At 44.0% G+C, this 12,696-nt stretch overlaps 1 protein-coding gene across 4 annotated transcripts in view; it reads right to left on the bottom strand.

Moving 5' to 3' along the window:
- Positions 1 to 10,260: 10,260 nt before the first annotated feature.
- Positions 10,261 to 12,696, bottom strand: part of SMCO4 (single-pass membrane protein with coiled-coil domains 4) — a 57,305-nt gene continuing 54,869 nt past the window's right edge. For 3 of the 4 annotated variants that reach the window (XR_006736395.1, XR_006736394.1, XM_045557137.1), the window contains one exon: positions 10,261 to 11,011. Coding sequence is in view for 2 of the 4 variants with exons in the window: in XM_045557137.1 (XP_045413093.1) it covers positions 10,936 to 11,011 (76 nt within the window). In the remaining 2 variants the exon portion in view is untranslated. Of the gene's footprint in view, positions 11,027 to 12,696 lie in introns of all 4 variants that reach the window. The other variant, XM_045557136.1, reaches the window with a different exon arrangement.

Raw genomic sequence — 12,696 nt, 5'->3', positions numbered from 1 at the left:
GCTCTTAATACTTCCCAATATTGCTTCTTGTGAGCAAGCAGATGGTGAACAGAGCTATCTCCACAGAAGCCATCTTTGATGACAAAACATCAGAGGGACACAAAGCCTTTAGTGTACCCACAAAGCCCCATGTGGGGAAAATAATGAAAGTTATGCTATTTTTACATTATCTAGTAATTTTTAGCCTAGACAGAAAGAAAATAAAATATTTTTCAGTGATGTCTTTAGAAGATGGACAGAAAAACTATGTTTAGGAAAAGAGCATTACATAAACAACAGTTAGGCTTTATCTCAAATAATTATAGTCTGAGCCAACACATCAGGAATTAATGTGGTTCTAAGGGTTTAACATGACATCTGGCCTTGTCATCATTCTTAAGCAGCTAAAAGCTGGGATATGGGCTCCTCCCCCATGGTTACTTCATGCACATGGACTCAAATTACCTGAGATTAGTTCTTACCACTACTGCAGGTAATGATAAAGACTGCAAGGCAGGGTCATATCCCAAGCCTAACTTGAAGGAGGAAGTACAGAGAGTAAGATATCCTTATTTGGATAAGGAACCTTCTTCAAAATCCATTTTCTCCCGTTGTTTTGTTTTACTTTTTTAATACTAGCATTTGGGGCCCACCTTCTCCAGCTGTAGGCTCTCTTAATGCTAGATACTTAATCAGGATCTCTCTGGGTGCTATAGGAAGAGTTAGGGGTTGAACCAAGTCACCTCGGACCTTTTCAATTCTAAGGTTCTAAAATTCGAATAGGTTTTTTGGGGATGGTCTGGAAATATAACCATGAAATCTAGACCTTCATTACTATGTGAAAATGAGCTCTGGGCTCCATGCAGCGAATCTACGTATCAGCAACAGACTCAATGCCAGCCTAGGGGAGACATTCCCTGGTGGACAGCAGCACAGTGGAGCAGAGGGACAGTGATGGGCAGGAGCAGCTAAGCAGGACTAGGCCGGCCCGTGTGCTGGGTCTATGAGGACAGGACGGCCTGCCCGGGGATGTGCCACTTCAGACATGAAGGGAAGTTGGGATGTGACAGCACAAAGCAGTGCCTTTCCTCACAGGCCACTGTGTTCCTTGGCTGTTGGCAGGAGGGGAATGGGAATTGGGAACTCTTTGTCTTAACAATTCTGCTTGACATTTTACAAAGTTGACAAATTACCTAGGTACGCATTTACATATAAAGCAAAGGATTTAGAGTCTGTTACTTTTTAAAAGCTTTGCCAATTTGGTAGGTAGGATGGTGTACTCTATTGTTATTTGAACAGAAATACCTTTGTTTATAGAGTTGTGCTTTTTTTTTGATGAGCTTACTGGTCTTTTGTATTTTTATTTTGTGAATTATCTGTTCTTCCACTTATTCAAAAATATTTATTGGTCACTGTTTTTAGTTCCTGTTGAAACAGAGTTAACAAGACAAACAAGTTCCTTTCCCATCTCATGGAGCTCATGATTTAGAGGAAGTAAACAAACATTAAATGTTTTTTGTAAATGTTTCTGAAACTTAAAGAAATACATAGCCTCTGTTTTTAGGAACAGAGTTTGATATGTATGAGTCAGATGTATTTTACTGAGTCTTCTAAACTTTTATCTTTTATTTACTTTCTCTGTCTTAGGCCGAAAACTAAAGTCTCCATTTACTAATACATTTCTGCCTGTCACTCCTTGTATTTCCTATAATTTCTGTTAAGAAAAATTTGATCTTCTACATATTCATAATTTTTAGATCTTCATTATGAATTATATCCTCTATCATCATAAAGTGCCCTTTATTTCTTTTATGCTTTTTACTTCCATTCAACTTTAATTGTTAAGGTTGTGACAACTGCCTGCCTCCTGTTTGCTTGACAATTTCATTTTTGTGTTTATAGATATAAATATTTAAATATGAGTTTTCCTCTGAGCACTCCCTTAATGGTATTTTTTTCTATATGCATCACTAATATACTTTTGCCCATCCTTTTATTTTCAACTGTTTTGAGTCACCGTATGGTGTGTTTTTTGTTTTTTTTTTAAGAGATAAGGCCTCACTCTGTCCCCCAGACTAGAATGCAGTGGCATCATCTTAGCTCACTGCAACCTCAAATTCCTGGCCTCAAGAAATCCTCCCACCTTACCCTCCCAAGTAGCTGGGACTATTGGCACGCCACCACACCTGGCTAATTTTTCTATCTTTAGTAGAGACGGGGTCTCGCTCTTGCTCAGGCTGGTCTCAAACTCTGGGCCTCAAGCAATCCTCCTGCCTCAGCCTCCCAAAGCACTAGGATTATAGGCATGAGCCACCATGCCTAGCCTGTATCTTTTTAAATAAGATGTATACTGGATTGACCTTTAAAATCCAATTTAAGTCTTTTTCTTTAAATAAATATATCCAGGCCATTTACACTTACAGATATGACAGCTATGTTTGGCCTTGTTTCTGCCATATCTTACATTATACTATTTCCACCAATGGTTCAAAATAACTTTCAGTATAGAGCTTGTGATTCCTTTGCTCACGTTGTGTGTTTTGCTCATTTTAAAAGTTTTTACCTTGTCTTAGGTGTTCCTAATGGTTACCTTTATTTTTGATTTTTTAAATTGACAAATAAAAATTGTATATAATTATCATGTAAATGTTGTTTTGAAATATGTATACATTGTGGAATGGCTAAATGGAGCTAATTAACATATGCATTACCTCACATGGTTGTCATTTTTTGTGGTGAGAACACTTAAAATCTTACTCTTAGCATTATTAACTGTAGTCTGGATTACCCTTTATAATCCAACAGAATGTCCTCCAGGTTCATCCATGTTGTCACAAATGACAGGATTTCTGACTTTTCATGGCCGCATAGTATTCCATTTTGTATGTATGCTACATTTCCTTTGTCCATTTATCTGCTGATGGACACTTAGGTTGATTCCACATCATGGATTGTGAATAGTGCTGCAATGAACATTGGGGTACAGGTATCCCTTCGACATACTGATTTCATCTTCTTTGGATATATACCCATTAGTGGGATTGCTACTATCATATAGTTCCATTTTTAATTTCTTGAGGAACCTCCACACTATTTTCCATAATAGCTGTACTACTTTACATTCCTACCAACAGCATGCAAGTATTCCATTTTCTCCACATCCTCTCCAACACTTATCTGTCTTTTTGATAATAGCCATTTTAACAGGTGTGAGGTGGTATCTCATTATTGTGGTTTTAATTTACATTTCTTTGATGATTAGTGATGTTGAGCATTTTTTCACATACCTGTTGCCCATTTCTATTTCTTCTTTTGAGAAACGTCTATTCAGATACTTTGCCCATTTTCTAACTGAGTTGTTTTCTTACTTTTGGGTTGAGTTCCATGTATAGTTTAGATATTAACCCCTTATCAGCTGTATGGTTTGCAGATATTTTTTTCCCATTTTGTAGGTTATCTCTTCACTCTTGATTGTTTCCTTGGCTATGCAGAAGCTTTTGTTTGATGTAATTCCATTAGTCTATTTTTGTTTTTGTTGCCTCTGTTTTGGGGCTCATTTCCAAATAATCATTGCCCAGACCAATGTCATGAAGTTGCCCCCTATGTTTTCTTCTAGCACTTTTATTAATCAATCCTCTATTTCTTTAGCTTCTATCTACTGAGACTATACATAAGCAATGACAAAATAATAGTATGCTTTTACTTCCTCATACCTCTCCTCCACCAAATTAGATGGTTATATTATTTCTATTTATTCTTTCAGTACTTACCCTTGCACTTCAAAATGTATTATCAGCTTTAAATAATTTTAAATCCTAACAATAAAAGAGCAAGAAATCAGAGTGCATATGCCACCTCTTACCTTCTCTCACTTCCAACTTCTGTCATAGCATTTCTGAAACCATAATTTCCACAGTTGATTTTTGTCTTAATCCTAAAGCAAATTCTTTTGCTGTAGTTTCTCCATTTATCTCTTGTTTGGACTCTACTCTCCTATAGCTTCTTCATAAAATTCTCATGAAAAATATAGTCCCCAATTTTTCCATGTTTAGAAATGCTTATGTATTGCCTTTATACATATTAGTTATATATTCCCTTGCTAGAATGTATACTACATAAAAACAGGAATATTTTGTTTTGCTCATTGGTGTACTGCCAAGAACAGTACCTAACACACAGTTGTTGTACTATAAATATTTGTTAAATGAGCAATATACAAAGGAAAAATATAAAAGAGCTCTTAAGTCACGCTTTTTCCTCCTGAGAATTTTGTAGGCACTGCTCTTTGAGAGCTAAACCTAAGAAGTTTGAGACCTATCTGATTTCCATGCCCACCACATTTTATTTTTGATTTTCATCAATTTGACTCTGAGACGCCTAGGTGTGGTTTTCTTTGTTTACCTTACCTAGAGCTTGTTGAACTTCTTCAATCTGTGAGTTTATATTTTTCATTAAATTTGAAGATTAAGCCAATTTTTATTAATGTTCCATGTACACTCAAAAAATGTATATTCTCCATTGAAAGGATTTATTTTTATCAGATCTTACTAATTTTATCATCCAGGTCTTCTAGATCTTTGTTCCTTTCAGCTGCTTAATGCATCAATTTTTAAAAGAGATATTTTAAAAACTCCAACTAAAATCGTGATGTATTTCTTCCCACAGTTCTGTTGATAGTCACTTGCTTTGTATATTCTGAAGGTATGTTGCTTCAGACGATCATATCTTTTTTATTACATCACTAGTATCGGTCACCCTTTGTCTCTCATGGCATGTTCACCTTATATTTGTTTTGCTGATCTTAAAACTGCTGCCATGGCCTTTGCTCATATTTGCCAGCCATATCCTTTCCATCTTTTTTATTTTCAATCATTTGTAAACTTTTGCTTTAAATATGTCTTTGTAGATATTATTACATCTTTCAAAATCCAATCTGGGAGGGCTGCATGAGGGCGGAATGTCAGTGTCTCTGGATGGATGCAATAGATGGGCAGACCTTCCGCCGAGCGGGGAATATGGGTGGATGCAGAGGCATTTCAAGGTGGAGGAGTTTGCAGAAGTTCATAAAGGGCTTTCTTAATTTACTCCAACCCAAACTTGCTGGTGGCTTGGGAGTTAGGTCTGATCCCAAATGGCTTAATAGGCTTTCTGAAAGAGCTGAGGTGATCAGCATGTGCCCAGTTGTGCCTTGTTTCAATTGGCAAAGGAATATTCAAAAGTTGGAGGAAATGTCCTCCTGTGAAAAATGGGTTATCTTGCCTCAGGATTGTTGGATGAAATTGAAATAGTATATTTGTAATGCCTAGTGCCTGGGACATATTCATAGTTACTGTACAAATAACGATAGTAGCTCAGTATTCTACGTGTGTTAATTTGTTTATTTCTCACACAACCCTATGAGACAGGCACTCTTAGTACTCAACTTTGCAAGTGAGGGAGCTGCGGCAGGCCAGGAGACTTGTCCATGTCACACTGTCACACAACTGGTGGAAAGTCTCTGTGCGGGGAGAGTTCAAAGGCAGACAAACTTTATAAGACAAATGGGAGTGAGCGACAAGGGAAGCAGAGAGAGACGCTTAACCATGACATTACTGAGCATCCAGATGCTCTCTCGGCTGTACATTCCTTAGGTTATTACTCAAAAGCTCAAGGGACTAAAAGCTTTTTGAAAACACCAGCTCTTTTCCAAAGGCCTGGCAGGTGGGGAGATAATACAGATGACCCAACTGAAAACACGAAAGTCAGAGACATTTGCCTGGTAATGAGAAAATACTCAGAATAGGACTGCCTACTAAACTACACAAAGATCCATAAGCAAAAGTTAGGAACTGACAGAGTGGGTGCGACAAACCACATGCACAGTTGCTCTGCTTCATACCTGAAGCACGGGGGAACGGGGGACACGGACCCGGAGAATGTGAAAGCCTTCTCCAACTCTAATACAGATACTCTTGGAAGGATTTAGAGGAAACTACTCATATATTTCCTTGATCCAGAAATTCTGCATCTCCTAATGTTTAAGCAACAGTCTGAGGCAAATACTGTACAGAACACATAACTATACATAGTTCCTAAAAAAAGAAATTGCATTCAAAGTAAGGCAGACATCTTCAGAAGACGAGCCATGTGGGGTATCTTCCAGACAGAACTATAGGGACTGGATATACATACACATGAAGATAGACTTCCAAAAAGAAATCTGAGAGCCACAATTTCAAAAGACTTCCTTATTTTTCTTACTGTCTAGCAAGTAAACAATGACATGAGGTCCTTTTGGGGAAGGACATGATCTCTTTAATCTTCCTGACCACCCAAGGCGCGTCTTAACCCTCTCCAGTTTGCAGGTGGGTGTGGCTGCAGCTTCCTTCCTATTACCTCGTGAAGGATGCAGGAAGGATGGGTGCACGCTGCTGTCTGCGACTGACCAGGAGGGAAGGTCTGCTGGTGGCCACAGAACCAATCAAACTGGACTTAGCCTTTACAGGTTTAGACTCACTGCCAGACAGTAGCAACCCCTGCATTTGTAGGGCACCGGGCAGGTCACAACATGTACAGACTCCCTGTAAGCTCCTGTCCTCAGACCTCTTGCCCCCAGAGGTTGTGGTTCTCTTGAGTGCTAAATCTACTGAATCGAGTAGAGTAAATCTACTCTCTTCACATAGGTACTTTGTTAGCCCTACACTTGCAGGATCTCTGTGATACAAGAGCTCTTATGAGAATTTAGGGTCTAACACACCTACAAGAGGGGCCTGGCCAGTGTCACGCTCTGAGTGGCAGACTGGGTCTGGATTCTTCACTCTCAGTCTCATACCCTTAACAACTGCAGTGACGCATCACCAAGATTTCAGCTGGCCAGGCAATGGACAAAAACACAAACACATTTTGGTATCATGATTTTTAAAATACATCAAATGACATCTTTTAAACCAATGACAATGGTTTCTATTCCTGTTTCCCACCCGATTCCTCTTTTGGAATATGCTCTTCAAAAAACATTAGGCTTGGTAATGAGGACTTTGCAAGGCAAGAGTCCCAGATTCCACTGCAGCAACCCCAGCATGACTTCCCGTGAAACTCCTAATAAATCACTCAGTTTCGCCTTGAAGCCCCTGAATGACTGGAAATAATTTGGAAGCTGGTGTTTCGAATCATTACCAAGTACACCTACATGATAGTACTATTTACCCCGAGAACTGTTAAAATTCCACCCAGCAAGTCCACAGTAAATTGGCATCTCATCCCTGCCAGGAGGGGGCTCACATCAAAGTTATGTTAACTTTCATTAGTCCATTTTCAGCTGCCTTCACCCAACCTGTCCAGTAGTTGCCTTCTGAAAATCCAGTTCAAATCCTCTAGGCCTCCTGATGAACAAGAAAGAGGAAAACAGCGGTGAAAGTAAGAGCCCCGCGCAACCTGAAGGCTCTATTACACGGCGGCAAGGAAAGCCTTGGGGAGCCGGGCCCCATTTACCTTCTGTGAGGTTCTGAACACACTGACAGGGCGGAATGGCCATTTATGCAGCCTCTACTGTGTACTAGGCATGATGTAATGCCCTCTCCATATTTCTATCTATCCTCTAAACACCCCTTTGATGGACGTGGGGCAGCTCAGGTTATGGGGCCTGACTGAAGTCATTCGGCTAGAGAGTGGCAGAGTTAAGATTCTTATGTGTCTGTGTTTTCTGGAGCTCATGCTGTTTTCACACTACACACAAGATCTCTAACACCGAAATGTTTTAAGTAAGGAGCCCACAGAAGAGATGTTTCCATTTGATGGCTACTGGGGTGAGGCTCCTCTTCCTCTGAGCAACAGACCGAAGGCTGAGTGGAGTGTTAGATGCCAGCAGGGCAGGTTGAATTCACAGTTGTTTGCCTAAAGATGGCAGCTAAGGCTGTTCACCGCGACTGCTACCAGGTGAGGACTGTTCAAACACACCTGGCAGTCCATGTATATTTAGACCAGGAAGAGTGGAGAGGACATTATTTATGGAAAGGCAACAGATTTTCATGAAGGGCACAGACTCTGGAGCCAGACTGCCTGGATTTATTTACTTAAAGAGATGGGACCCTGCTCTGTTGCCCAGGCTGGAGCACAGTGGGGTTGTCATAGCTCACTGCAGCCTTGAACTCCTGGGCTCAAGTGATTCTCCCGCCACAGCCTCCCAAGGCGCTGAAGTTACAGGCATGAGCCACAGTGCCTGGTCCAGACTGGCTGGGTTTACATCCCATCTCCTGTTTCGCTTCGGAACAGTCCAATGCATGCGTGTGCACACGAGGGTGTGTGGGTGTGAGGTGGTGCAGACAGAGCAGCAGGAGAGGCCGTGTGCTGGGCTTGCTCAGGCTGGTCACTGGGTACCAGAGGCATGCTGTATATTCTATTTTTGTGTATGTTTAGCATTTCCCATAACAAAAGCTTAAAAATAAACCTAGGCTCCTCTGCCTCCTAGTTGTGTGACACGGACAAGTCTCCTGGCTTGCCTCTGCTCCATTTGCAAAACTGAGTACTAATGATAAGGAAAACCCCCATCTATTACTTAGCACAGCAGCCACCTGAGACCCCCACCCCTCACGGAAGACCCACATTAGCATAATACTAACCTAACACCTGGCACCTTAGCATATTACTAACCTAACACCTGGCACATCAGCATAACACTAAACCTATTACCTGGTGCAGAAACTAACCTAATCTATTACCTGGTGGGCATTAGTCACTTGAGACCCCTCCCCTTAGATCACCCCAACTTAATAAAAATGGGAAAAATTGGGTAGACGGGGCTCAGAATTTGGTGGTGAGCCCGCCAGCAAATAAACCTTGATTCTCCGACTCTCCGTGTGCCGCTCGGTTTGTCCTCGGGACCACTCGCTGTAACACTTGCTGTAACACTAACAGCGCCTACCCCATAGGGCTACATGAGAAATAAATGAGTTAGTATATGTGAATACTGAGCTACTATTATTACTTATACAATAACCATGAATATGTCCCAGGCACTAGACTTGGCAGTACAAATATACTATTGCAACTTAATCCTCCCAACAATCCTGAGACAAGATAACCCATTTTTCACAGGAGGAAGGAGACTCCAAGGGGTTCCAGCGGCAAAATCTGCATAAAAACCCAGGTTTGCTCCAAAAGCTTGTTTTTTTCTAGACGGCTCACCTCCTCTAAAAGCGACTTCATCAGTTATTTACGGACAGGGATACTGAGGTCGGGTGGGCTAGCCCACAACTGTGAGTGGTGGTAGCTGGGAACTAAATGTAGATCAGGCAATTACAAAACATGCAGACTGGACTCTTTCTACTAGAGTAGACAGGCTGTCCTTGCACAATCCTCTTAGCCTCTTGCCAGGGGACTTGTGAGGAGCAGGGACGGCCACAGAAGCTGCCCTCCTCCCTCCAGCCCCCAAATGAACGAGTGCTCAGGGCAGCGTCTTTCCCAGACCAACAAGCACTGAAGCCCCTAACAGAACCAAATAAGGGGCAGGAAGACAGAAACCTAAGAGGAACTTCACGCTGGCAGCCCCTGGATTTGGTAAGTATTCCAGCAAATCTCTTTCCAGGGCCACCCGCATGTGAGTGAGCACGAGGACCACCGAGTCCTCCCTGTCAACAGCTGCTTCGTCTTCCTGAGAGACTCACTCCAAGAGGCCCCAGATCTCCACTAACAGCCTGTGCCGTCACGAGCGCGCACGTCACGCAGCCACCGAGATTAGAAGAGCGCTGCTCTCCCCACAAATCTCTGTAATCAGCGACACAGCGGAACAGACACCCTCAGCAGTCACCGTGAATCTGACTTCCAAAGAGAGGCTGCTCCATCAGGGACCAGAATTGCACATCCAGTGCGTTAGAATGAAACGAGGAGCCTTTCCAGCCAATTTGTATGGAAGCCTCGGCTGGCATGCCGACAATCTGCATCCTTTCCGCTAAGAACAAACCAAGCCTGCCCTCTATCTCCAGGAGCACTCTGGTGGTTTTTGCACGTTCCCACGTATTAAAGCACAAAAGACCTGTATAAAGAGCACTTGTGGTCATATTCCAATCAGAACTCTTATTTTTGCTAAAACAAGCCAATTAATGCACCCTTTCTGTCCCTCTCTCGAGATTTCCTCAATCTTAAAATGATCCAGTGAAAAAGCATATTTTTACTGGAAGTGCTGAACAGAGCGGGAGGGGAAGGGGAGGGGGGACCCACAGGAATGGGGAGGGGGGTGGGGGGGGCCCAGGACGGGAGCCCCACAGGCAGCACCTCCCGGCAAAACAAGATAAACATCCAGTTTACGGCTATTATCTCCTTTATTCAAAAAATAAATATTTCACTTTGAATCAACATATTTCAAATCACATTAAGCACAGAGAAGAAATACAGTCCCTTTGGAGAATGTGAACACGTGTAGGAGAGAGTCATGTTCCAACAATGGGGATGAGGTGAGTACTGATTCCAGCTGCTGCACGACCCAGAGACTGCGCCTCTCACCAGGTGGAGCTGCTTATCGATTTTAGGGGAGAAAAAGAAACACGCACTGCTTTGAAGTCTGAAAGGCACATGAAGTGGACCATAGGGTGTATGGCACATTCACTGATAAAACGTTCCCTATTCCCTCCCAAGAAAAGTGGAGAAATTTTAATCAAGTCAAAGACCAGAGAAGACAGGGTGCCCCCGCTCAGAGCTCAGCATCATGAACATCTCTGCACGTGAAAGCCATGTTTTGTTTTGCTCCCCCTCCCGCACCTCCTCTCCCTGCCGACGGAGTCCACGCCAGCCGTGGCGCTCACTCGGTGACGGTGGGGCGCGTGGCCACGTACACGAACACCACGATCAGGAGCACGACCACGGCCAGCGTGGGCAGCACCACCGTGGTGATCTGCTGCCGGGCCTCCTGCATGGCTTGCTTCCGCTCCTTCTTGTCCCTGGACGTCTCCTTCTTGGGCTTCCCTTTGAGCTGCCGCATCTTTCTCAGAGGACGCTAGGAGGGCGTGTCCAGAGGGCTTCGAGAAAGCGCCACACTCCTCTTGTCAAGGCGTGGAACCTCCTGTAGGGAGAACAACTATGACCAAGAACGAATGGAGAGAAAGAAAAAGGAAATGATAAAGGCAAATAAAGAACTAGAAAAAAATATCTGCAACTTCAATGACAAGGGGCTAAGAACAGAGGTCACATCAGGCTTTAAGGTCACTCAGGATCAGCCCCGCTAAGTGGCAGGCACTGGGAACACTGGCACATGCAGGGTGCGTTGCAGCAAGAGGCAGGTGCTGGGAGAGGGGGCCATGCACATACCCTGTTCTGTGTGTGCCACGAGGTGAAAGGACTGGGAAGCACCCACTACACCACCAAGAGGAGACGGAGGTCCTTTCTCCCTTCCAAGCTGCTACTCCCCCCTGCTTCCCTGCTCCAAGTTCATCATCTCCCCAGCCAATCTCCAGGCTGGAACCACAGGCAGCCTGCACACGCCGGGCATGAAGCTCCCTCCCTGCCCAAGCCCAGGGGAGCCAACTCCTCTCTGTTGGTTCCCTGCCCCTTCACCCAAAGCTTCCCAAGCACCTGCTTTGTGCTCCTGCTTGAGGAGCTGAGGACAGAGATGAAGGACTGGGCTGTGTCCTCACAGGGTCACAGTCTTGGGTGCACGATGGCAGAGTGGACACCTAGGTTAGACTGACAATGACTGGAGCCGGCGGAGCCTACAGTCCTGCCCACTCAGCCTGCGATTCTCTCGTGGTCAACTCTGGGGCCCGTGGAGACGCTCAAGAGGCAAAGGAGAACGGTCAGGGGCCAGGGAATGAAGAAAAACCCTTGGATAACTACAGAGCAACATCTCTATAAAAGTCTGCTTCTCACTCTTAAGCAAGAGAAATAGACTTTGGCTGACTTAAATTGAGTTTACTTAAAGTCCTCTGACATCTCACAATAGAAAAGCCAGAGGACTAGGCTCAGAAAATGGTCAGGAGAAGGGACGCTGCGCTGCCATTACCAGGGCCCAGTCCATGCTCCCAGTGCAAGGAAGCCACAGCCTGTGTCACCGCCTGCTGGCTCTGACCAGGAGGTGCTGAGCCACCACGAGCGCCCCCGGAAACTACATGTGGCTGCTGCCACCGTCTCCAGGATGAACCCTCCACGGCCCCGGCTTTCTGCATCACCAGCTCCACGTGCGTGTGACTGCCCAAGCCTGGGCCCCGTGTGCCCACAGCCTCCCCACTTCCGTAGTAGGGGGAGTACTTTCTAAATGCAGTGGGGTAGGGGTTGGGCAACGGGCAGGGATGGAACAGAGACAAATATCCATTATAATGTGCCCGAGACTAGCGCAGTTAGGGACTCTTGGTATACCAACGTTCCTCTATCAAAGGGACTTCGATGCCACATGTTGTATGCCGTTTTGTCCTGGGGCACTGGGTGGCCTGTCATCACCGTGATGGGGACAATGACATTTACACCTGAGTGACTGTATTAGGTGGCAGAATATGGATTCCTTGGTGGGAAAAGTCTTGTTGATACTGTTGTGTTTTTTTTTATAAGGGATCCTAATCTCTTACCACTCCCTCTTGTCCCATATAGACCCCAAAACCTTTTTTTTCACAGTCTGGCAGAGTTTCCTAAGGTATGAGATGACTAACATTACTGTGCTAGCATGACATACTGCCAGTCAAAAGCAAATACTCAGAGTAGCTCCATTTGGGCCAATGTGCAAATTCCATCAGGCAATTAGGATTAAGGGGTAAAAAA

This window comes from Lemur catta, chromosome 7 (genome assembly GCF_020740605.2).
Source record: "Lemur catta isolate mLemCat1 chromosome 7, mLemCat1.pri, whole genome shotgun sequence".
NCBI classification, from domain to species: domain Eukaryota; kingdom Metazoa; phylum Chordata; class Mammalia; order Primates; family Lemuridae; genus Lemur; species Lemur catta.
Note: the sequence above shows the minus strand (reverse complement) of the source record. Positions and strands in the feature narration are given on the sequence as shown.